Source organism: Odontesthes bonariensis, chromosome 15 (assembly GCF_027942865.1).
Source record: "Odontesthes bonariensis isolate fOdoBon6 chromosome 15, fOdoBon6.hap1, whole genome shotgun sequence".
Classification (NCBI taxonomy): Eukaryota; Metazoa; Chordata; class Actinopteri; order Atheriniformes; family Atherinopsidae; genus Odontesthes; species Odontesthes bonariensis.
In genome coordinates, this window is record NC_134520.1 from 30,453,980 (window position 1) to 30,477,711 (window position 23,732).

The 23,732-nt window shown below is 39.3% G+C and overlaps 1 protein-coding gene across 4 annotated transcripts in view; it reads left to right on the forward strand.

Moving 5' to 3' along the window:
• bcar3 (BCAR3 adaptor protein, NSP family member) overlaps positions 1–23,732 on the forward strand; it is a 51,877-nt gene that overhangs the window by 19,521 nt on the left and 8,624 nt on the right. For 2 of the 4 annotated variants that reach the window (XM_075485958.1, XM_075485959.1), the window contains exons 4-6: positions 4,857–4,899; positions 22,006–22,134; positions 23,107–23,232. In XM_075485958.1, the coding sequence (XP_075342073.1) occupies positions 4,857–4,899; positions 22,006–22,134; positions 23,107–23,232 (298 nt within the window). Of the gene's footprint in view, positions 1–4,856; positions 4,900–11,497; positions 11,956–20,290; positions 20,521–22,005; positions 22,135–23,106; positions 23,233–23,732 lie in introns of those variants that run through there. The other 2 variants (XM_075485960.1, XM_075485961.1) reach the window with 2 other exon arrangements.

Genomic DNA, 23,732 nt, shown 5'->3' on the forward strand with positions numbered 1-23,732 from the left:
TGTGGCCCCCAGCAGTTGGGTTACCTTTGTAGGTCAGGGTGTGGCAGGACTGATCAGAGATTACTGTGAACTCTTTTGTCTGTTCCCTCTATCTCTTTGCCTCCTCTTTGGATCAATTTCATATGCTGCTGACATACAGCAGCACAATTTGTCCGGGTCAAATTCAACCTATGCAGGTGGTTAGATAATAAACAGCATCATGCTTTCACTGTATGACAGTGTTTGAACCAAAAAGCTGTGACATTTGTGTAGCTTTATGATCGTTGCGTTGATTAGTCCTACATTTAAAATTCTAACATCTGTACAATGCTAAAATCTGTAAAGTGTAGATATTTACAGAGAAAGAAATTTTTCAAACACGTAGTTCACAGCTGAGTTTTCTATAAAAAGATAAGTTCTGCTTTAAGGTATGCATTCACTGGCCAGCCGGTCTTGACTTTCCATTGCTCATACTGCCAGATGACCTGTGGCCCCTGACCTTATGTTGCACTAGCTCCCGATTGGCCAGTTTGTCTTTCTCTTGACCTCTGCGGGCAGCTTGAAGACCACCAGGAAAGGAGGTGGAGGGGGCGGCAGAGGCAAGGGAGGACAGCAGAAAGACAGAGTGGAAAGGAGGAGGGTGCAAAATGAGTGATCAGAGTGTTGTTGATGCACATTTCTTTTTCTTTTGTCATCATTAATAAGCTGAAGTTAGAACCGTCCTGAACCTTCTGAACTCCACGTTTATGTGCAACTACGTTTTGGTTAACCATTGTAAGGCCAAAACAGACCTGAACAAAACCTTACTTAAAATGTTATTTCATAATTCCAAAACATTTTGATATCATTCAAATTGCAAAAGATTAAAACGTTAATCAAATAAAAATCAATGCATGTTTATAAGTGATCATTTAATGCCCCTTAACATTGTGATGGACACTTTAGCGCTTCAAATCAATAGTAAGTTTATTTAGATCTAGGTCAGTGGTTCCCAAACTTTTTTGGCCTGAGTACCCCCTGAGCCTTCTTGTCACACCACGAGTACCCCTTCACACATACAATGCGTGCGATGATTCTCCAAAAGTAGAGCAACACAGTGGTTATTACATGAAAATCATTTTATTTAATATCCTTAACTTGAACATAAAATTTTCAGGCTTTCTCTCTCTTTTTTTTTAACCTCAGTTGAATTCAACATAAGAATAAAAAACATTTTCTTGAAATATAAACAATTAACCAAAATAGCATAAATACTAAATCAAAATAATCTTCCTTTGTTATCTAACTTAAACAAGTAACATTTCTCTCTTTTTTTTAAGAATACATGAACATAACTCATTTCTCTCTCTTTTTAAGAATGCATTAACAGGCCTAACTCATGTAACATTCATCACAAAACTGGAGTCTCCTTCATAAACAGTCCTCCATAAAAGTGTGACGCCTTAATAAATAAAAAAATAAAAATAAAAAAACTCCCCGTGCGCCCCTGCAGTACCTCCGCGTACCACTAGGGGTACACGTACCACAGTTTGGGAACCACTGATCTGGGTAATCAAAATACAAAATAGACCAAATCAAAAGCACACATTTCCAATGGTGCTGTAGTGAAACATTTCAAAATGCCATAAAGTGAAGCCCTGGAAAAGTGTTTGCTTTGCATTGTCTCAGTGCCAGTGTTGTTTCCAGATTCCCACAACTCGCTTCTAACAGGGTTTTTTACTTTGTAGCATATGCACACATGAAAAGTGAGAAAATGTTCGCTCAAATATGTCTCTATTTGTTTAGAATTCATAGATTTTATTTGTTGTTCAAGACATTGCACAAATCCTAAGATTGGAGCTCCTCACACTTGTGCTATAACTGAAGTCCAAATACAAGACACCAACATACTTTGTGACTTTGTACTGACAAAGGAGGAAAACACTCACATTACAAACATCAGAAAAAAGCTAACGGTTAGTTTTATTTTGTGTGTGTGTGTCCGGAGCAGTTTAAGTGCTGTTTATATGTTCATGTTGCATCAGCATGCTGAAAGGTAAAGTGTTTTATGGCATATCTTATGGAATTGGGACTCTGGAGGAGAATTATTCATGGACCACTTTAGAATATCTTGAAAAGCAGAGACTGGCAGTCAAATTTATGTTCTCACCAATATCTTATTTCCTGTCAGCCCTTTATAGGGAAAGACAGATTTATTTAATCTCATTTTTCACATACTGGTAGTTAAACTGTGCTATGAAGAGAATGAAGCATAGTTTGGACACAAATTCAGACGACTGATCTGTATAAAGGAAACACACTGACCTCTATGGGCTGCCTGCAGATTCTACATGCTGCTGTCAACGCTCTCATTGCTTCCACTGCCTGTCCATGTCCTTTCTTTCCCTCTTACATACACACACATATGGTTTCTTCCCTGACTAAAGTCAGTTGTGGTTATGCTGAGTATTGTGTGGTGAAGCACAAAGAACAACAGTAGCCAGAAAAAGACTGTGGCGAGCACAGCCTGCTTCTGTCTTCCCTCTCTCCTCTCTATTTTTTATCCTCCTACTTGCCTCAGCTCTTTCTTTCTTTGCCCCTGACTGTGTTACAGATTGGTTTTGTGGTTGTACAAGCAGAAGAATTTAGTGTCTGATGCTGTCTTAGCTGCATGGACTGAAAAAGACAAATTTAGTAATGGTCAGTTTGTGTAGTCTGAAATGTCTGCAACTAGCAATCTCACAACCACTTTGTTTGAATTCTTTTAGCTAACTTTATCAAGAAATAATCGAGATTAAAGGATGCATCAAGATCCTTTCCCTGGTGACTTTTTAGATACAGAATTTTTATCAGCTTCAGTAATGTTACTCAGTTTGTGAGCCTGACCTTTGACTTGCCGGGGTCAGAGGATGAAAAGAGGGAATTTCCCTCAATTGCAACTCATTTAGCCCAGAGGGATTTAAATGGGTGTTGTCTGTCTGTGGTGAATCTCTTTGCACCCTCACATTGGAGAGTCTGGCCCGGGTTACGAGGGTCAGGTGGTTGATGTGGTAGATGTTTTCATCTTTTCAAAGTCCAACCGAGCACTGACCCCAGAGAAGCAACACATACAGAATAACAACGGTAAAAAGTCTATGTCAAACTGAGACCCTAAAAAACATCAACGATGACAAATATTAAGATCCTAACTGTGGCAGACTCTTATATGCTAAATGATGGCCAAATATATGCGAATCAGTGCTATATTCTTTGTTTATTTAAAGTGTCTTGAAAAAGCATCAATTTCTTGGATCAGGAATCTTACAAAAATGATGAGTGAAAGCTGCATTTTTTACCGTCAAAAAGATCAAAACCAATTAATCTAGACATTTAATTAATGCTGACAGTGATATACTGTTGCAGCTCTGGTTAATTTAAATCCCTTTATTTCCATGTTCAATAACAGATACTCAAAAATAGGATGAGGAAAATTGTTAATGTTTTGCTTTGCTATTAGAAAATACACTCTATTATATCTGCACATATTGTTTTGATGTTTAAAATTCAACAAAGAAAACTCTCAAAGAAGCCATAACTGTGTATTAGTAAACCAACAAATTCCCACCTTGCATTGTATTTGTGCTGCTGCACTGTTGGGGAAGGCAGGATTGGTGGATCAGTGAACAGCCACTTCCTTGGTTCTTGGTGAGCTAAAATCTTTTGTAGATCCTAAGGGTGACAGAGAGGCTTGAACACTCTATGTGCAATAAAAGGACTTGTTGTGAGCTGAGACCTCTGTTTAGTTACATAACTAAGTCCTGCTCATTATTTGAGGCCATATTAATACTGAGTGGGCTTACAGCTAAACATACTTGGTTGGTAAGTATTGGGCTATGCTAATATTCCCGTGGGAACACCATTGCTGGCTTAAGGGATTTAAACTACCAACATTGCTAATGTAGCCAGGGATTTGACGTAATTACCTTTTTCACTGAGCCCCTCGATGTAAGCCTGCTAGAGAGACAAGCTGAGCTGCAATAATATTCTAAAATACCAATGTTTTAGGCAAAAACGGAGATGGCTGGGAATAATGGAAATGTACACATGTGGGTTTCTCTGAGGTTCAATAGTCGAGATGTGAAATGCCATATTAAAAATGTGATTTTTGTATGACATAAAACTGAGTGAGATGAGAAGAAACAGAACAAATATTGAGAATCCAGAAAAAAGAAAGAAAGAAGGGAAAGTAAGAAAAAAGCTGCGTTTTGTGTGTGTGCTCTAGCCTCTCTGTGAAATTGTCAGTGGACTCAGAATGGTAGGCGTGTGGCTGTGATGTCTGTTATGGTGGGGGAGGAGAGAAAGGGTGAGGGAGGAGGCCAAGTCAGGCAGTCAGAGAGTGAACATGTTTACCACTATATACGAGAATGAAAGAGTGAGAGACACGCAGTGAACAGGACAGAGAAAGGCCAAGGCTGAGATTTAAAGCGACTCAGTGTGAGGTTTGGTTTCATTTGACTTTTCTCTCTCTCAGAAACACACTCTTAAAGTGGGACCTGTTGAAATTTGGATAGTATTACCGTTACAGCCAACTCTCATCTTTAGTGCGGATTTGCCTTCTCGGTCTCGCCTATAGATGACACGGACACGTGTTTGGACCCATGAAATCCATTTAAAGCTTCAAAAACATGCCACGCCTCCACTGAACCTTGTCGTCTTCCAATAAGAAGAGAGGGGCCAAAGAAGCAACATCAGCATCAGTTAGCGACCCACCAGAACTCATATCTAACACAAACAGCTCTGTTAGTTTATTTTGGGTAGAAAATATACAGAGAGCACCAAAGGTCAACGTGCAGTTCTTTGGGTCCCACTGGCCAGATGTGTTCTTTGAACCGGACTTTGTCTATGTCTTTCTTTCCCAGGGACCCTGCAGCCGCCCTGGATGCAGCAGTCGACTATGTTAAGGTAGGAGAAACAGTTGTGTTTTTGTACGCTGTTGTCTAAGGTGCATTTACAAAGCTTTTACAGCTGCAACTACTACTACTATTAGTAATGGCTGTAAATTTGACCAGATTCAGACGGGCTTGCATAATGAAAAGAGCCATGTTTCACAGAAATCAAGTGTTTCTAACTTTTTATACACACAATACACAATATGATGTGTTAGTACAGTATACATAGGACCAGGAACTGGCTATAATAAGGCTAACAAAAAGAGTCAATCTCAGCCATATCGTTATGTTAGGTTTTACTGACTGAAGTGCAGGTGAACTCAATATGTAAAATGAAGGAAAGTTAAATGTGATCCAGAGTGTTACATAAGACCTCAAGTCTTGCTCACAACTGTGAAAATGCTGCAACTCTAAAGTAAAAACATGTGAAATAAAGTGGAAAAGATGTATTAAGACTGAAGAAAATGGCATTGTACTGAACTGAATTGAACACATCTTAATATGAAAAAGGTATCATCTCTTTCCCCATCTTTGGATGTTAATCCAATTGTTCCTGATAAATCATGCAGTCTGGCACTTTGCTGTCCCCGTCACGCTGCTTTAAATCACATTGACACACACACACACCACCTGAGTCTCAGCTTTCAGTGAAACAGAGATGATGACTGAGAGGTGATCGTTGTGTTAACACACCATCATCTGGCTGACATATGATATTCTTTACCACCATTGTTCCATTCTTGTTTAGGTCCTTGTTCTTATTGTCTTTGGCTCCAATCCTGTATAATTTCTACTTTATTGGTAAGGAAATCCACATATTCTAAGTTCATCAATCCCAGTACACAGCAGCAACAGTGTACTTGTGTATCCAGTCTAAATATGTCTGAGGCATGAACAAAAGCGGTGATGACTGAAAACAATAAGCTGGCCAATAAAACGTTTCCTTCTTTAAAACATATTGCCTGTTGTAAACCACATGTTAATTTCAAACTTGAAATCCTTGTGTTATTTAGTTTCAACTAAAGCTAAACAATAACTGTTGGAAGAAAAATAATGAATATATTTCTATCCACTTAAAATATGCAAATAGACAAATAGAAGAAGGACAGTTTCCTAATAGATACATGATCAGAACAAGAACACAACTAATGCAGCCACATTAAAAAAAAATGATATTATAAGGCAGAGAAATTGTAGAAACATTCTCTGAAATATAATTAAGAGAGGTTTTACTTGAGCCAAGACAACAAAAAGGTATTTGAGAAAAATAAGTCCTTGGTTACAGATAAGAGCTTAGTTGGTCCTCTTCCTCCCAATTTTGATTATCTAGTTGGCCTTTATTAGATAGGACAGTATAGACGTATACAGATATGATGTTGATATGGAATCTGCACTAACCCTTTGGCCATCATGTCTTTTTTTTTGGTCCACATAAAATAACATTAATAGATGTCAGTGTGCAGCTGTCCTAACTACATTCATATCCTGAGATAGCTGTTTTTTTTCTATTTAACTCTCCATCTGTTTTCCCCATCCCCCAACCATCTCTATCCATCCATCAATCCATCCCTCCTTCTATTAGCTCATATGTTTGGATGCTGACACCTCAGCGTGAAAAGCAAACTCAACCCTTCCCACGAGAGCGCGTTGCTAACCTCACACACACTAAAATCTGCACGCGCACATACACAAACAGCTCACTGTGTGTGTTTCTTTGGTCAAACTCGGGCTGTGAGTTAATGTCAACAGAGTGTGCTGCTCTTTTTGTGTGTGTGTGTGTGTGTGTGTGTGTGTGTGTGTGTGTGTGTGTGTTTGCCACATATGGAGCTACTGTATCCCATGTATTATATAATATGTGTGAAACTGTAGCTGTCAGCTCCTCTCTGCTACTCCAGGTGTGTTTGCATTTCCAAAGTGGATGAAAACACACATGTTGATGTCTGTATCCCAGCAAAGACTGCACGAAAGGTACAGGTGTTCTGTGTCAAATCCCTGGAAAGGTCAAAAGTGCGCTAATGGTGTCAGCGCAGTGAGCCATGCATTGTCCTGTATGATCAGCTTATGTACAGCACAAGTGAGTAGGAACAGAGTACTGTGTCTGTGGAGAACAAAAGCATAAATAGATCTCCTACTGGAAAAACTTAAGGCCAATTTTTTTCCCCTTGTGGATATTCTCATTTCCAAAGCTGTTTGATGTCATAACTCAGATTTGTATCACACAAGCTTGTTTCCCTTTTACAAGGAAGAAAAACAGAAAGAAATGAGGTCAAGTGAAATTCACACTGAAGTGTTTCTTCGACCTGATGGTTGCATTGAAATCAAAAGATTTATAACTGGAAACACTAAACGCTGGAATTTACTTTAAGAGTAGATATTAAGTCAAGTAGTATTGTGAGGACATAAATGTGCTGAAGTTAGCATTGAGTATTTGACATGTCAGATATTAGCATTATGTTCTTTTTCCACTGATTTGAAGTGGAAAAGTTTATATCATATATTACAGACATAACACTGCAACATTAAAATCAAAATGTGCTGGGCAAGTCTCTTTGTTTTTGATAACAATATCTTCATCTGATTTTATGAGTTGAAAGCTGGAAAACAATTGGATAAGATGGATGCATTTTTTCTATCTCTCATTAGTTTAAGCAACATTTAATCTCGAAGTTTCACTGGGGGCAACGACTCTGTGGTAAAACACTTTCTGTTGTGGTGGCAGTATGATGCACTGTAATCTGTGTAGTCTTTGATGACTTGAATGATTGATTCTCTGCGACTCAGAATGAAAATAACTCCTCTTTTACTGAGCTATTTTTTTCTATTTTCTCCCACTTCTGCTCTTTCTTTTTCATTCCCACTCTGTAAGTTGAAGGTTGCTCTGCAACCGCATGAAAGAGCTTCAGAACACAATAATGCTCTCTGTTTGTGTGTGTGGTCTCATGTTGCATTGGGTTAACTCTAAACATGGAAGACACTTGCAGTGAACACATATGCATACAGACAGCAACAAGATATGATTGCGTGTAACACTAACATAGACATAAGAACACTGGGGATTTTTAGCTTAAAGCTTAAAACTGGTAATCAAATGTTGTTCAACAACTCCTTCATCTCCTATTGAGACACAATGGAAAGTTTAGAGTATTGCATCACCTAGTGGCCAGTTTGAGGTACTACTAAAGACAGAAGACAGACAGAACTTGAGGCGTATCAGCAGCAGTTAGTTAGAATACTGAACAAATTGGTGACATTCATTGGAACTTAATTTCAGTCTGCCAGTCTTTTCATTCATCTCTGTGTATGGTTATGATACACTGCATTCATAGGAACAAAAACAACATTGTTACTTTCATGTTAGGCCGGAAAAGGGTAGAATGCTCTCTCCGGGTCGGGAATGAGATCCTTCCCCAAGTGGAGGAGTTCAAGTATCTCGGGGTCTTGTTCACGAGTGAGGGACGAATGGAGCAGGAGATTGACAGACGGATCGGTGCGGCGTCTGCAGTGATGCGGGCTCTGCACCGGCCCGTCGTGGTGAAGAAGGAGCTGAGCTAGAAGGCGAAGCTCTCGATTTACCGGTCAATCTATGTTCCTACCCTCACCTGTGGTCGCGAGCTGTGGGTAGTGACCGAAAGAACGAGATCCCGAATACAAGCGGCCGAAATGAGTTTCCTCCGCAGGGTGTCTGGGCGATCTCTTAGAGATAGGGTGAGAAGCTCGGTCATCAGGGAGGGGCTCAGAGTAGAACCGCTGCTCCTCCGCATCAAGAGGAGTCAGATGAGGTGGCTCGGGCATCTGGTGAAAATGCCTCCTGGACGCCTCCCTGGTGAGGTGTTCCGGGCCCGTCCCACTGGGAGGAGGCCCCGGGGAAGACCCAGGACACGTTGGAGAGACTATGTTTCTCGGCTGGCCTGGGAACGCCTCGGGGTCCCCCCAGGAGAGCTGGAGGAAGTGGCCGGGGACAGGGACGTCTGGGTCTCTCTGCTCAAGCTGCTGCCCCCGCGACCCGATCCCCGGACCAGCGGAAGATGATGGATGGATGGATGGATGGATGTTAGGACTTGTAATTGACTGTCTCTAACTGTTTTGAACTACGTACCAGGCAAGACTGAAGATGTAGACTGTTACTGATGGTGTTCCATTGCAACTGTAGTAAGTGTGGGGCTTCAGGCTTATTAATACACTGATCACCTGCATAGCATTTGATCTGTACATATAAAAACAAACTCATTTCTAGATCATCCATCGACAAGATTTTTTCTTTGATGTGAATTGAGCGTGGCTTGTATTCTCATATTTTAGGTATTCTGGAAAGTGAAAGCAAATTCTACCTGCAGTGTGCTTTTAGCTGTAGCGTATAGACTGTACGGCATTACATCCTGTAGTCTAGTGTTATGCAGAAAATGTTAAAACATTTGTTTCCATGTCACATGATGTAACCTGTAACCTTCTATTTATTGACATTTGAGCATAACAATGTGTTTTTCATATCTGAAACTCTCAATAATTTTAATAACTTCTTAACCTAACCACGTCATTTTTATGCATAACCCACAGCTGATAGCAAAGTTCAAAAGTGAAAAGTTATACAACAAAATTAGGTCAGATGGGACGTGAACTTGATTCTCTTGTGTGACAGTGTGTAGCATAATGCCACCACCCATCTCTCCTACCTAATAGTTTTTTTTAACATGTTGTAGTTTTGCTATATTCCATTTGTAAAAATGTCACATAATGCAAGAAAAGTAAAAGTTGTGTAACGTTTTGGAGCCTTGAAAGTAATTTTTCAGCATACATAAGAGCAAAACGTAGGTGAAAGACAGCCTAAGGTGCATAACCATGTTGTAGGGCCTTTCTTGTGAAAGTGCCACACAGTGAGACTGTGTTGGCCAGTCAATATGGCTGTAAACAAATTCCCACCTCTAACTTACTGATCAGCTTGTCACAAACCCATCATGCTGTCAACATGACAAAAATTCATCTCTGCGAAGCAAACTTCCAGCATATGTCAGGACATTTAAAAATGTATTTTATGTACTCTGTATTATTATTAGCTTGATATAATGACGATTTAACCTTACTTTTTATTCTACTGCTTTTATACACCAGATTATCCTGTTACTAGTAGAGTTGCATTATGGGAAAATGTTAGGTGCCAGACATTGACACCAAAAAAAAAAAAGAAAATTGCATGGAGAATATGCTGAACTCAGCAGTTCTTTTTTTAAGATAAAGAAACCATCAAAGAAGTAGTCATGATTTATTTGCAACATAATAATCCCAAAATCTTCACTGATTCTTCTGAATCTCCACCCTGGAAACTACATTTTTATATGACCAAAGTAATCATATTTCATTCCCTATTTTGTGATGTAATTAACTGAAGTGGCCGAAACAGCTTCGCTTCTCTCAGTCTATTTGACAGAAACAACAAACAGATAGAAATAGAACATATAGAACCTCAGCACACTGATTTCTGCCCCTCAATGTTTTTCCAAAGCATTCCTGGAACAACAGATGTGTGTATTTTAAGGTGGACGTTTAGTCTAGCTGGTGATTTGGGGCTGCTGTGGTCAAAAGTGGGGTGTGTGTGTGTGTTGAGGGGGGGGGGGGGGGGGGGTTGCCCCAGGGAATGTTCAACATGTATTTCCTTCCTGGATCGTCAGAGTTCACACTGTAATTAGTGGCAGAATATTCCTTCAACTTGTTGCTGCTGGGGTGTCACCCTTTTTTTTGTGCCTCTGTGTTTTTCTGTTGATCTGTATGCGGCTATTCATGTGTAGACTGGATTGTGCCTTTACTGTATTGCCATGGCTCTTTTCATCCTTGTCTGTTTGCCTGTGTGCACTCATGTGCACAGCTGTGCACAGCTGTGCTGGCATTTTTGTGTCCATAAGAGTGCGTACTTGTCTGTGTGTGGATTGGTGGGAAAGTTGTGGCAATTAACTAGAAAGTGGGTGTAATTGCTCCCCGCCATTAAAGTCACACAAATGGGCAGCTGTTTATCAGCGTCACACTGCAAGACACACACACACACACACACACACACAGACACACAGCTAGCTGATTCTTTCTTCTTGTCTACACACTCCTGCTATTATTTTCTATACACAAAGTAGCTGATCCTGTAGCCATTTCCAGAATGTTTGCTGGTGTCGGACATGATTTTACAGAAAAGTAAAGTCTTTGATTCACAGAAAATTTCTGCAAGGTGCAAATCCAAAACTCACCAATAATGCTAAGAAGTATCTTTTTTTTTGTTTATAATATAGAAAAAAAAATACTATTTTTAATGATTTCAACTAATAATAAAGAAATCAGCATAACCATCATCACATTTAACAGGATTGAAACCATTTTATACATTTTCAGCTTTAAATTTTCATACATGTTTTGGCTACCACATAACTGACAAAATAAGTGCTGTTGGGTGCAGTGTGTTTTATCCGACGATCATCCATGTGTTTGCAGTGGGAAAGAGAGGGAGATTTGGCCATTGTGCCACTCCCAGCCAGTCCAAACATGACTGGCTTAAACCTTACCACGTGGCTCTTTCTAAGCTCCATATATGGAGCCTGGGGGTGGGACGCTGGGGGGAAAGTGTCAGGGAGCAGTGGAGGATTCACTCTGCAGGGGACTGTGGAGGATAGAGGCAGAGATGACAGAATGATGGAAAGAGTAGTTGTCTTAATGGGGAGGTTGTGTCCTCAGTTTGAAAAGCTTTTTCTCAGGAGGATTCTGACTTATTCCATTTTATTTTTATCAGTCTGAGTACACTGCAAATAGTCGTTCATTTTTGTGTTTCTGCAATGGAAGTTTTTCTTGGAAGAAGCAAATGGGAATCGTCTGGCTCGTTCCCATTGATGAACTCATACAAGTTGAGCTCGAGGTCTCCGCTCTGTGTGACCAGAGCTTGTCTGGACAGCTAAAGTAATTCAGCCCAAGGAAGCATTTATAGTTTTGCAGCTGCAGGTGAGAAAAGTTTAGAAGAATGTCGGAGCGATGCAACCTGAAGAACATGACAGCAGCTCTGTGCTGCTTCTACCACAAGAACTCTGTCATCAGTGGAAAGGTGAGACGAGCAGTGTGTGTGAGGATGTGTGCAGGTAGTGATTGCTCATCTGGTGTACCACTGAACTCATATTAGCATGTGTGCTCATACTTTCAGTTTGTGTGAAATCTGTCATGGAAAGTGCAGGTGTTTTTGTGCATGTTTGTATGCTGCAGTCCATATTTTCATGCCTGAATCTTGTTTGGTTTTACACTAATAATAGCATACAGTTTTCCTTTATGCAGGCATACTTTGCAGGGCTCCTTTTCCGTTGCTGTTGCTGAAAGCAGACCACAGGAAACTGACCAGTCCGCTAAAAGGCATGATAAAAAAAGACACAGCCCCGTCTTGGTCTATAGAAAACAGTCTAAAAAGCACATGTTACCCCTTCCAGCGTGAGCAAAATCTAATCACACTGAATGGTCCTCCTCTTTCCTCTCGCGCTCTCTGTGAGTTGAACACTGGGCTTTTATTACTCAGACCAGACGATCTCATAAATGACTGACTGTGTGACCTTCTCACTGAGTGTGTGTGTGTCCGTGTGAGATATATGTTGGCTTCATCCATAACTAGTGCTGTCAGACAGACAAGGCAGTGTGTGATGGTAAGGGTGAGACACAGGTAGTTATAGACAGAGAGGTACCAGGACCAGGGTGATAGTCCACCGGCTGATGATAAATTACAAACTTGTGGTGCTTTGTCTTTGATATGCCGTGAGTGAAATGTATGAATGTCATTAACTTAATTGGATGAAGTGAGCAGCGATTCAGAAGGCTGCAGTGACGTAGTCTCCCCCTGTGTAGATCAGCCAGGAGGTTCTCTTCAGTTCGTTCTGTGCCAGTTACATCTGCTGTTGAAAGGTAGTGTGCTGCCTGGATAAAGGAAAAAACATGTTGATGCAAGGTGTAAATCTGTGTCACATTTGATGGCTCTGTGATAAGTTCTCATCCACAGTAAGGTACAATTAAAAAGCCTTTTAAATTTTTTTGTGTTTTACGAATTTGTTTGATCAGAACTGAAGAAGCCTGTCGGATGAGAGGAGAAATGTCTCCAAGATCCAAGAAGAAGTCCAATCCAATTTACTTTATTCAAGATCTTTGGATTATCCATGACCCAGATTACTATGAATTTACACCAATTTATGAATTTGATGTACATTACTTTATACTGTCTGTGTTCCTGTAAATTTCTATCATCTCTTTTTTTGTCTCTCCAGCTATAGAGAAAACCGCAACAAAGTCAAAACTAAAGCATAAAAAAAGCACAAAATATATCTTGACACAAACTAAACACAAACCATGATATTAGCAATACAAAAATGCAAAAGTGGAACATTATTTCCAGATATTATGCTCTTGATTCACCTCTCAGGTATGACAAAGTGAAATCCCCACAGGGTGCATGAAGCACTTGTGATCTTTTTTTAAAATGTATTATTCATGTCGGTTCTTGAGTGCACTGAATTTTGTCATATACTTTGTGCAATGACAATAAATAATCTAAATTTAAGCAGCTGTACTGAAACTTATAATAATACTGTCATAATACTAAATTGGAAATAATTAAGTGAGTCATCCAAGGAAACCTTTAATTCTTGATTAATGTCTGTAGTCTGTATGCCTGTAGATATGTTCTGATATGATGTGTCAGACAGGATATAATATTCATATTTTCATTTACATTTCAGAGTGTAGCCTGATTAATGACCACATTAATCCCCCTATGCCACTGCAATGTTTGTGCCCTTATAAGATCAGCGTACTTCACTTAGCTTCACTCAGTTATTACTTATGCCAAATATGACTTTATTTGGATTAAAGCAATCAGAAATTGTTGTTTATATAGCAGCATATTCAATCAAGAGTAAGGTCTTCATTGGGTATATAATATAATATAATATAATTGGAATATTGTTGTGCTATGTAAATGTAGCCTGTGTTCCTTCGTCCAACGTCCAACTATCTGACATGACTACCAACGACACTGTGCTAAAGAGCAGGTTTAAAGTCATGCCTTTGTTGTCGTTGATGATGCTGTGTGTCAAAGAAACTATTTGTCTACAAGTTCTATCAGTTGGATGTCTGGTATTGATATAATATGGTTAAAATCAACACCTCAAAGCCAAGTCTTACTTTACAAAATCCTAAATATTTCATTGGTGAAGGCCCCAGTTTGAGTTTATATTGATGAACTCTTTAAGTTTTGTCTTGAGCACTTTCAGAAAGAGCCTGTTGATGGAACATGACTTTTTATCTTCAGAGCAAGAAATTTACAATCATGTGACAAATATTTCTGCACCCTCCACGCTTCATCCGTGCATGCCTCTTCCCTTGCCATCACTTTTCTTTTGACTCGAAAGAGCCTGGGGATTTATTCCATTGCCCTCAATACTGTCTTCTCCATCTGTCTCTCAGCGAGGTCTTTTTTCTAATACAGAGAGCCAAATTCCTCTTTCTTTGCCCATACATATCAAGCCCTACGCGTTTCTTCCACACTTATCCAAAGAGCCCAATGATTTATAGATTAATCTTTCCTACAATTTCTTTTATCAGACATCTGATCTGAAAATTCAAATAGCAAAAGTAGCTGGAAGCATAAAGCAGCAACATTGTGTAGAAAGACTGACTTGAAAAGCCTCCATCCATCTCTTCTCTGGTTTCGGGACAGATTTGTAACCTTGCTGCAGGGACTCACTGTCATTGAACAACAGCTGCCCTGAAGCACCGATGTGGTGTTGGTCAGTGATGTTGCCTTTTTGATCTTTTAATAGTTTTGAAGAATACATATTTTTTAACAACAGGACTCTTGTCTTGGTCTTTAACATAAGTGCATCTGGTATAAAACATGAAATTAAAGAAGAGATTTGCAGTGAAGACAGACTCCTGCTGGAGTATCTCAGAGAGGGCACTGGTGATGATGGAGTGTAACAGTCCCAAAACAAGCAGTAAAGTGCTTCCTGCCCTAATCACAGGAAGATGAGTGCATTTAGTTGTGTGTAAACAGGAAAGGTAGGGGCCTTCAGATAATGGAGACGAGATGAAGAGATGCAGAAATCAAAAAGCTTTCATCGACCAATCTCAGCTTTGAAAAAGTTCATCCAGTCAAATGTCAGAGAAAGATTTATGAGTTATTATGAGACTCTCTCTCTACTATTGAAGAAATTAAATTTAAGAGCATTGCAAAAAAAAACAAATATAATCACTTGAAGTGGAGGTTATGAAAAGGTTTTTGCTGAATAAGGACACAGCATTCAATGGTTTTCCTTTGCCTTCTCCTTTCAAACATTTGCTAAAGACCATGAGAAATTTACTGGGACGTGCCGAAAAGAGACAAAACTCAGAAGAGATAGATGAAGGGAAGAGGAAATCCCAGATGAATAGCAGACCATAGTCGTGTTATTATAATGATGATAATGACTGTCCTTGTTAAACAGTTTTGATGGGTATCTATCTGTGGCAGCACTATTTACATGCATGTAAGCGTTGTAAATTAGTCTCTGAAAATGATAACAATGCTTCCAAGAAAACATCTCTTCCAAGAAAAAGTTGTCCTGTATTTGTGTTACGTGAGATACAAGTAAGAACATCTGCAATTTGCACGTAGTCTCCAAAATCTTGTGTTTGCTGTTGATTCATTGAAGACAAACTAAGAATTAGACCGAATGCTCTAATCCCCTCTGACAGCATTACCTGTAAACCATTGCGATGCCAATAATCCCTGCTACGCTTTTACAGATTAAGAGGCTCATTTCAGATTAGAATGAAACGCTGCCTCTTATAAGAATAATGTTATAGCAGAAAATAGACCACGTCAGAACCTGATTTGAGTCACAGCCTGGTGTGCATGCACAGACATGGTGGGTTAATATAACTCTATGATACCTAGATACTAGCTCTGTATTGGTATTAAATGTGATTACTAACATTGTATTTAATCACCTCTGTGAATTTAGCCTTCTTTACAGCATCTGTCTAGCCTGCAGGAGTGGGCTTACCTGTGTCTCAAAATGTTAAGTCAAAGTGGCTCCTTTTTATCTAAGCTTATTTAGCCTATCACTACTTTATCAAACAACCAGGTGGTACAGATTTCTACACATCTGGAAGAACTCCAATCATGTCTTATCTGAGCATGTCTGACATCGGTATGGGACTCACGTCAGGTCGTGACAGACCAACACACAGTGTGGCTCAAATCAGGTCAAACCAGAACAGAACTTTGATTGAGGGAAAAAAAAATGTGTCCCACCATAGACAGTTTTAATGTCATCTTCCTTTGGGTAACGTCATTTGCTGCAATTTCTCTCTTTTTCCATTTCTCAGCAGGCATTTACTTTGAATACTTTGAAACACGTCATTGCAGATGATCAGCAAATTCAGAGTGTGAAAGGGAGAGTTTTCAATAAAATAATAAAACCTGAATACAGGTCGTAGTTAGGATCCATCAGAATTCCCTTGTGCTGTGGCATAAAATAACTGCAACGATGCTGCAGAGGATTAACTGTGATTTACCTCTTTGTCATTGGGGCTGCTGGATTACCTTCATGGTTTTCCAGGATTTTTTTAGTTGTGGTCTTAAACCTGCTTTTTGATTCATTTTGACTATTTCAATTGGTCAAAAGCTGCTGTAGATTTCTGTTAACATGGCTCAAAGTGAGCTCTTTCTAACCACCATTAGGGCATGTTCTTTTATTGTATTGTCGGTTGCTCACAACAATTTAGAACAGAGAGGATTCGGGCAAGATAAAGATTATAATGTCAGCTATTGTGTACATGTGCATGGGATTATAAGAAATTCAAGTCATTCTGACAAAAGGTTATTTGTATATATACCAATTGAACATAAAGACAAGCCGCTTACATGGTTGTGCTTTTCTCTAGTCTAAGCAACAAACAGACGCAGTTTTGAACATGTGTATCAGAACCCTATAAAGATTTTAAAAAACAGCTTTACATCCTTGTCTGAAATGTAATAAATCCAAAATCCAGACATGGTTGAAATCCCTGGCAGTTTATATTAAATGCATGTAAGATAAGTCAGAATCGATGACCTGTCAGTTAGTCTTATACCAGATTAAAGATCGTTGTACACCTCCTTACTCACAAATGTATATTTAAACTAGTAGCTATGGGTTAGCAAATATTTTGTTAACATAATCTGGGAAGTGAAATTAAAAAATGTACTCATCAGTTTGTTTCAACAGTCGTTGAGAAAAAAAGTGCAGCATTCAGTCAGCTACAAAAAATTCTGTAATTTCAGTTTATTTGTTCTAAAGGGAAATTATCTATGAGTTATATGTAATTTATATATAACTGTAATTATTTAAAAAAAGACACAATAAAGGTAGATGCTTGAGATGCATTGGAAATAGAGATTATTTAGAATAGAGATAAGCAAACTAATTATAGCTATTTAATATTGTTATAAAGCCTCACAACTCTCACTTTAGCCATTTTTGACCTTTTTAAGGTTATTTAAAGGGTAGATTACCTCTCTGTCCCTGACAGCTTGCCTTCTACTCTCCCTCCCAATTAGCATCCTTCAACAATGTCTTCCCAATGTAAATGATGGACACCGACCCACGTAAAGGAAACCCTGATTCATTTTGATGCTCACATGCCCATTGCACACACTTTCAGTGTGCTGAAACCTTTCTGTAGGAACAAGCATTGACTTTTTCGGCAACTTTAACAACACTTCTAATTGATTGGTCATTACATTTACATCACTGACCCTCACCAGTTAATGAGTTTTCCTTCCTTGGACTTCTTTGCAAATCCTAACTAATTTGGTCATTGTGAAAGTTGCCCAAATCCTTTCTCTTCCACATTTTTCGTGCTTCCAACACATCAACTTCAAGGACCTACTGGCAGGTACCATTGTAATGAGATAATCAATGGTTCTCACTTCATCTGTCAGTGGTCACAGTGTTGGGGCTGATCTTGTAGATCCTAAACAGGTTCAGCAAGTCCAGGTGAATCTCACTGGATCACACAACACATTTAATCTTATTTACTCTAGAATGTGCCATGCTTTATGGTTTCCGTGTGTTGTTACTGCTGTATTGTGGTCCATGCACACAGGACTTCGCTCTGAGGATGACATCATATTGCAGGGCAGCCTGTAAAAACTACTCTTCCATGTATCGTTTCCTTCTCCCCATACTTCTATCACCTCTGCATTTCATTAGGCTAATGCCATCTCTCGTTCTTCCCACCTCCTTACCTTTGTCCTCCTTTTTACGGAGTTCTTTCACTGCACGGTTTCTTCATTCTGACGTACAAGGCCGATCAATGCTCTTCCCCCATTTACATTTCTGTTCGTCTCTTCATATGATGAGTAACCTTGCCACTTTACTACTCTTCAGTCTGCTGGCAACTTGACTGTAGGTGTAAAACCATTTCACTGTGGCTGCTGCGATAAGTGCTACAATCATAGATGTGAGTGTAATCAATACCAAAGCTATATAAGCAAAGATCAATGGTAATCCCAGCGCCTCTGTTTCAGTTTATCCAGTTCAGCTTTGGCAGTTCAAAACTCTCCACATCCAGTAGAGCAGGAAAAACATGCTGCCCTGGTAGTTTGTTTAGGCTGTACCAAACTACTTTTAAACACATGACAATGTAGAATGAAAGAACTGACGAAAAGCTCAACATAAAGTGAAACCAAACACAGGTGCAGTGACCTGTATTTGATCTTCCTCCTCTGTCTTACCTCACCTAGCCTAATGTGTAAAATACGAGGGTCACAGTTCAATCCAAGGCTCCTCCTCCCCAAATGTTGCATCCTTGTGCAAAACTTGTGCACTCAATGTGATTGCTCAGATGATACAGTCTATGGAAAAAATTAGATATTGTGTTGAAAATTCCAGAATTTCACTGCAGAAAATAGTCATATAGTTTACATTGTCAGATTTTACTCGAGAATTTCTTTGTTGAATGGAAGCAGATTCCCCACAATGAGCCACGGCCGCTTCAGGACGTGACTGAATGACACTTCGGTCCCACTGCTCCCAGTCCTTCCTGCTGCTGCACCAACACACGCACCTATGCCACGAGTCATGCTACACCGGTTGGTTGCTCTGGTTTAAAGTGGAAACAAACTAAATCAGTACATGTGCATTATGGCGCCAAGCCTGCGACGTGTTGTGCTGTTTTCTGAGTTCAAGCTGTAATATGATAGGTTGATTTCCTTTCATGTATGGAGGCTGAGGGCAGAAGAGTCTATTTTAATGACTTTAGCGAGAGAGATGGGAAGACAAAAAAAATATGGAGAGAGAGATAACCACATAGAGACGGTAAAAGGTACGGAGAGGAGAGGACACACAAGGTTTCAGTTTCACGAGGACACTTAAAGACATATTTCCAGTTTTATGCAGGAACACAAGTCCCTTTTGGATGCGTTTGTATGTGTGTGTGTGTTCATGTCGGCACTCCTACAGAAGCTTTCGGTCTTTCTTGAACCTCTTCATCCATGCAAGTTTTTTTTCTATTTGGTTCACAGTGTTCAACTGTGGCTTTAAAACTGGTAGACCACAGATATGACATTTCACTTATTCCAGCGTGACTCAGAATGATCAGTTGAGACAAGATATCTCCACACTGTTTACATGTAATGAGGCGAAACTGAGGAATTTGGTTGATTTAATTACCTTGTTGATAATTTCTTTACTTCTGTCTTATAGCTTCAGTGGCCGTGGCTTTTTCTTTTTTCAATTATTCCCATGAGGGTCCCCTTATTGGCTCTTTAATATTGACAGCTATGGTAAACATCAATGTTGATATTTTCATTTTTACATTTTTTGCATCACCAGTCAATGCCAGCTCCTTAAAACTTGGTTTATTTGACATGCAATATAAATAAGCCATAAATATGTTCAGTTTTTGAGCAAGAACTGTCTACCATTGTGATCACTGATTAACAAATTTTAGTTGAGGATTAGGAACCATATCCATGGATGGTAGATCAAATTAAGGGTACTGTGTACTTTCTGGGTACTTTCTGCAGCGTAATATTACAAACTCATAAAAAAAAAGGTGGGATACCTCGTCACAGAACTTACACAATCAGAAACTGAAAGCTGAAAGTCTGTGCTAGCAGACACCTGTTTTCATCGATATTCTTTGAGTCTGTAATAAGTGAACAGATAAGAAAGTAAGATGTCCTTGTTTTAAAAAAGCAAAGGTATTTCCACCTCCCGTTTTCATCAGGCGGTAAGTTTCAGTAACAGGCTAAAATGTGCAGACTTCAGGGAAGTGTTTGCATCACCCAAGTGGGTGTGTGTTTACGTGCACCAGGTGAAGGTGTGTATGGAGGCAGGTCCGGGCAAGTGGGTAGTTTAACGACTATGACATCACACTACGTTTCACAGGGCGAAGCCGAGGGAGGAAGCGAACGAGAGCAAAATCACAGAGGAGACTGCGTGTGGGCATGTTGTTTGAGGGGTTGTGTGAGAAGACAGTTAGTGTGCATTTGGAAAGTGAGCTGTTTAACACCAGGGATTAAAACCGCAGTGTGTGTATGTGTGATGACGTTCATGTTTACAGAGGAGAGAAAAGGGGCACAATGGAGAGACCCAGCAGCTGTCATGTAAGTGTGGCTTTGGTGATTTTACATCCTGTCAGGATCAGATCCTCTGTCCTTTACTTCTGAGATTTCCAAACTTTCTGGCCTCTCTGTTGATTTCAACCATCAATTATTTTAGTTTTTGAACTTCGAAATGTGCCCTTCCTAGCCTTGTGATGTCTTATGTTTGGGGTGACCTTGAGTCAACTTGGTTTTACATGTGTTTTTGTTTTGTCATTTGTTGAGTAGAAGAATGTGACTGCCACCAGTATTTTAGTAATACTAGTTGTGGTGACAATGGTAACGACAGAAGATGTAAAGGAAGAGTCGTGGGAGCAACAGTGGTGGCAGTTGTAGAAAAATGATATCTAATGGTTACTACCTAATTTGGAAGAATTATGTCTAGAAGGATTTCTTCCATGCTTTACACTCGGCATGAGGTAGTGTGTTGAAAATATGTTTTTGATCTTCACCAAAAGATCGTGGCCGAACAAATCTGTCTTTGATTCGTTTGTTGAGAGCTTATTATTCCAAAAGTTCTGATCTTTGCCTGAATGTTATTCAGAAAAACTGTGTAGTTTTTATTCTCACAAATTTTTCTTTTTTGACGGCATGGTCTTTTTCCTGGTATGCCTTTTATCTCGACCAAATAAGAGCAAATAATCTCTATTTGACTGTAGATGCTGCACTTACTCCTTACATACGCGTGAAAGATAAATGTTGTGATTTCTTAATAGTCATTTAAAATATTTGTCACTCATAGATAAAAAAGTGTGATAAATGTATAGGCTTATAAGTTTTTAGTGTTTTTAGATGATGATTACTGTGAAGTTGTGTGTCAAAGAAAAGCAAGTGTTTGCTGGCACTTGTTTCCTCACATGACTGTAAGCATGCATGTGCAGAGTGACTGAGCTCTGCATGAAATGTAATTGGTTTTGACATATTAAACATTGGAGTGGTTTCTGTATTAGACAGGATAAACCCGAGGCATCATAGGATGATATAAGCAGGGAGAAAAGTGCATAGTTTAAATTTGCCTTTATATTTTAGTTTGTTTAAAGAGTTATTAAACTATTATACATGACGAGGGAAGCGCCAAAGAGCCTCAAATAAAGCGCTGCTCCAGTTTAAAGGGATCAAAACACACTAAATGGTGACTATGAAGACTTTAATTTCTATTCAGAAAACTTTCACATTAGTTTCTATTTTCTATCTGATCTGATCTTTTCTTCTTATTCTTTTTAAACTTTTTGCCATGTACTTGATTCTGTGCTGTATAATTATTTTGCTGCTCTACCGACACTCAAAACAAGTGAACATTTTCTACTGTTGTCTTTGAGCTTTGACATAACGACCGTTTACTCTGGGGAACGAGGAACTAATTTCAAATTCAGTACTTAGCTGTCATTGCAGACATGGATGGGTGGACTGATGAAGACGTTGTCATCGCTTTGTTCTTGTTTTCTAGCGACTAAAGCAGCCGGTTTCTGTATTTCTGTTTTATTGCAGTTTTCCAGAGATCAGTTCATCCTGGACTGCTCATCAGAGAAACTTCGCAGAGAGCTCGAGGAGGAGCTGAAGATGAACTGCGAAGAGCCGAGAAGTCATGCCTGGTACCACGGAGCAATTCCCAGACAGGTAACGCACCCATGTTCATGAATCTGAGTCATGAGTCCCTCCATTTAAAAGTCTGTTTAAAAACTTGTTGAACCAGATGACCTATTATTAGACTGGCATATTGCACACACAGTGATTACAGAGAGATTATATCTTAAAGAGAGGCCTCAGCAGCACACTGAGGTTGTAACCTTAGGTTAATGTATAGAAACTCTTTATACACTCTTGTGTTGAATCTATGTGTGTGAGTGTGTGTGAGAGAGAGAGAGACTGTGTGTCCCCCCGAAAGCCAGCACTAAGATGTAATCGTTTTTAATAAGCTGCTTCCTTTGGCTAAACTAAACTACCATTATACACTACACAAACACTTAATTAAAGTCTTGAGTTGTATATGAGGGGTTGTGTGTTTGTGTTGGAGAGAAACAAAAGAGAGGCTGTAAATGTAGCAAGACTGAAATGGAAGTGAAGGTTTTTGAGCTGATTTGCGACCATAAATGATTTATTTTTTGATTAAATGCTTAGTGGTATGTTTTCGTGGATTCCATGTCCCACATCTCATGGATTTGTGTATGAAAAATGAGAAAAACGTGCTTGTAATGTCAGATTTAAATTGTCCAACAATTAAAAAATAATAAATTTGTCATACATAAATAAGCCTTTTTTCATTTGACTGAAAGATTAATAAAATCATTGAAGTATACATATAGAATGTCATGTCAAGTTTTCCCTTTAGATATTCAAGTAAAAACACACAATTGATTTTATGCATATACTGTGAAGTATGTCTCTAACTGTATAAATGGTAACAGGTTGAGGTTTTTTTAATATCTTAAGTAAACACTGCAGGCCAGCCAGCATTGAGTTCATGAAAATGGTGGCGGTGAAACAGACTACCATTATTTGATTTAATTAAATGTTTGAACTGTAAACAACCACTATGTGCCACTGTGTGTGTGTGTGTGGGGCCACATGTAACCTTCTGTCTTGCTCCAGGTTGCAGAAAACTCGGTGCAGCGCGATGGGGATTTCTTGATACGTGATTCACTGTCCAGCCCAGGAAATTGTGTCCTGACCTGCCAATGGCGAAACGCTGCTCAGCACTTTAAAATATACAAGAAGGTACAAGCAAAGCAATTTACAGTATGTCTGGCCTCAAACGTGACAACTTAAAGGTGGTCTCATAGAAATGCTTTTCACATTTCCGACCCTTCATCTGCTGTCTTCCATTGTCTGCGAAATCTGATGTTCAGTAATGAAATCTGTCTTTTGAGTTTTTTTAATTTGAGAGCTATTGAGAGATTTTGAGTAATCTCTGACCAAATTCCTTTCCCAGAACCAGTATGTAAGCTTGAGCATCCCTCCTGAATTTAATAGTGTGCAGAACTGATATGGATTGACATGTGTGCAGCTGTAGGCTGCATTGAGGGTTAATGCTATGGCTGAATGAGTGCATTCCTCTCATGCTACGGTGCTCTTATCAGAAGAGTCCCTGGTTTGACTCTGGGCCAGTCAGAACATCTCTGCAAGGCATTCCCTGTACGTTCTCACCAGATAATAGAATTTAACAGAAAATATCAGCAGTATTCAGAAAAGCATTTAACTGAATGTAAATTTGAAGA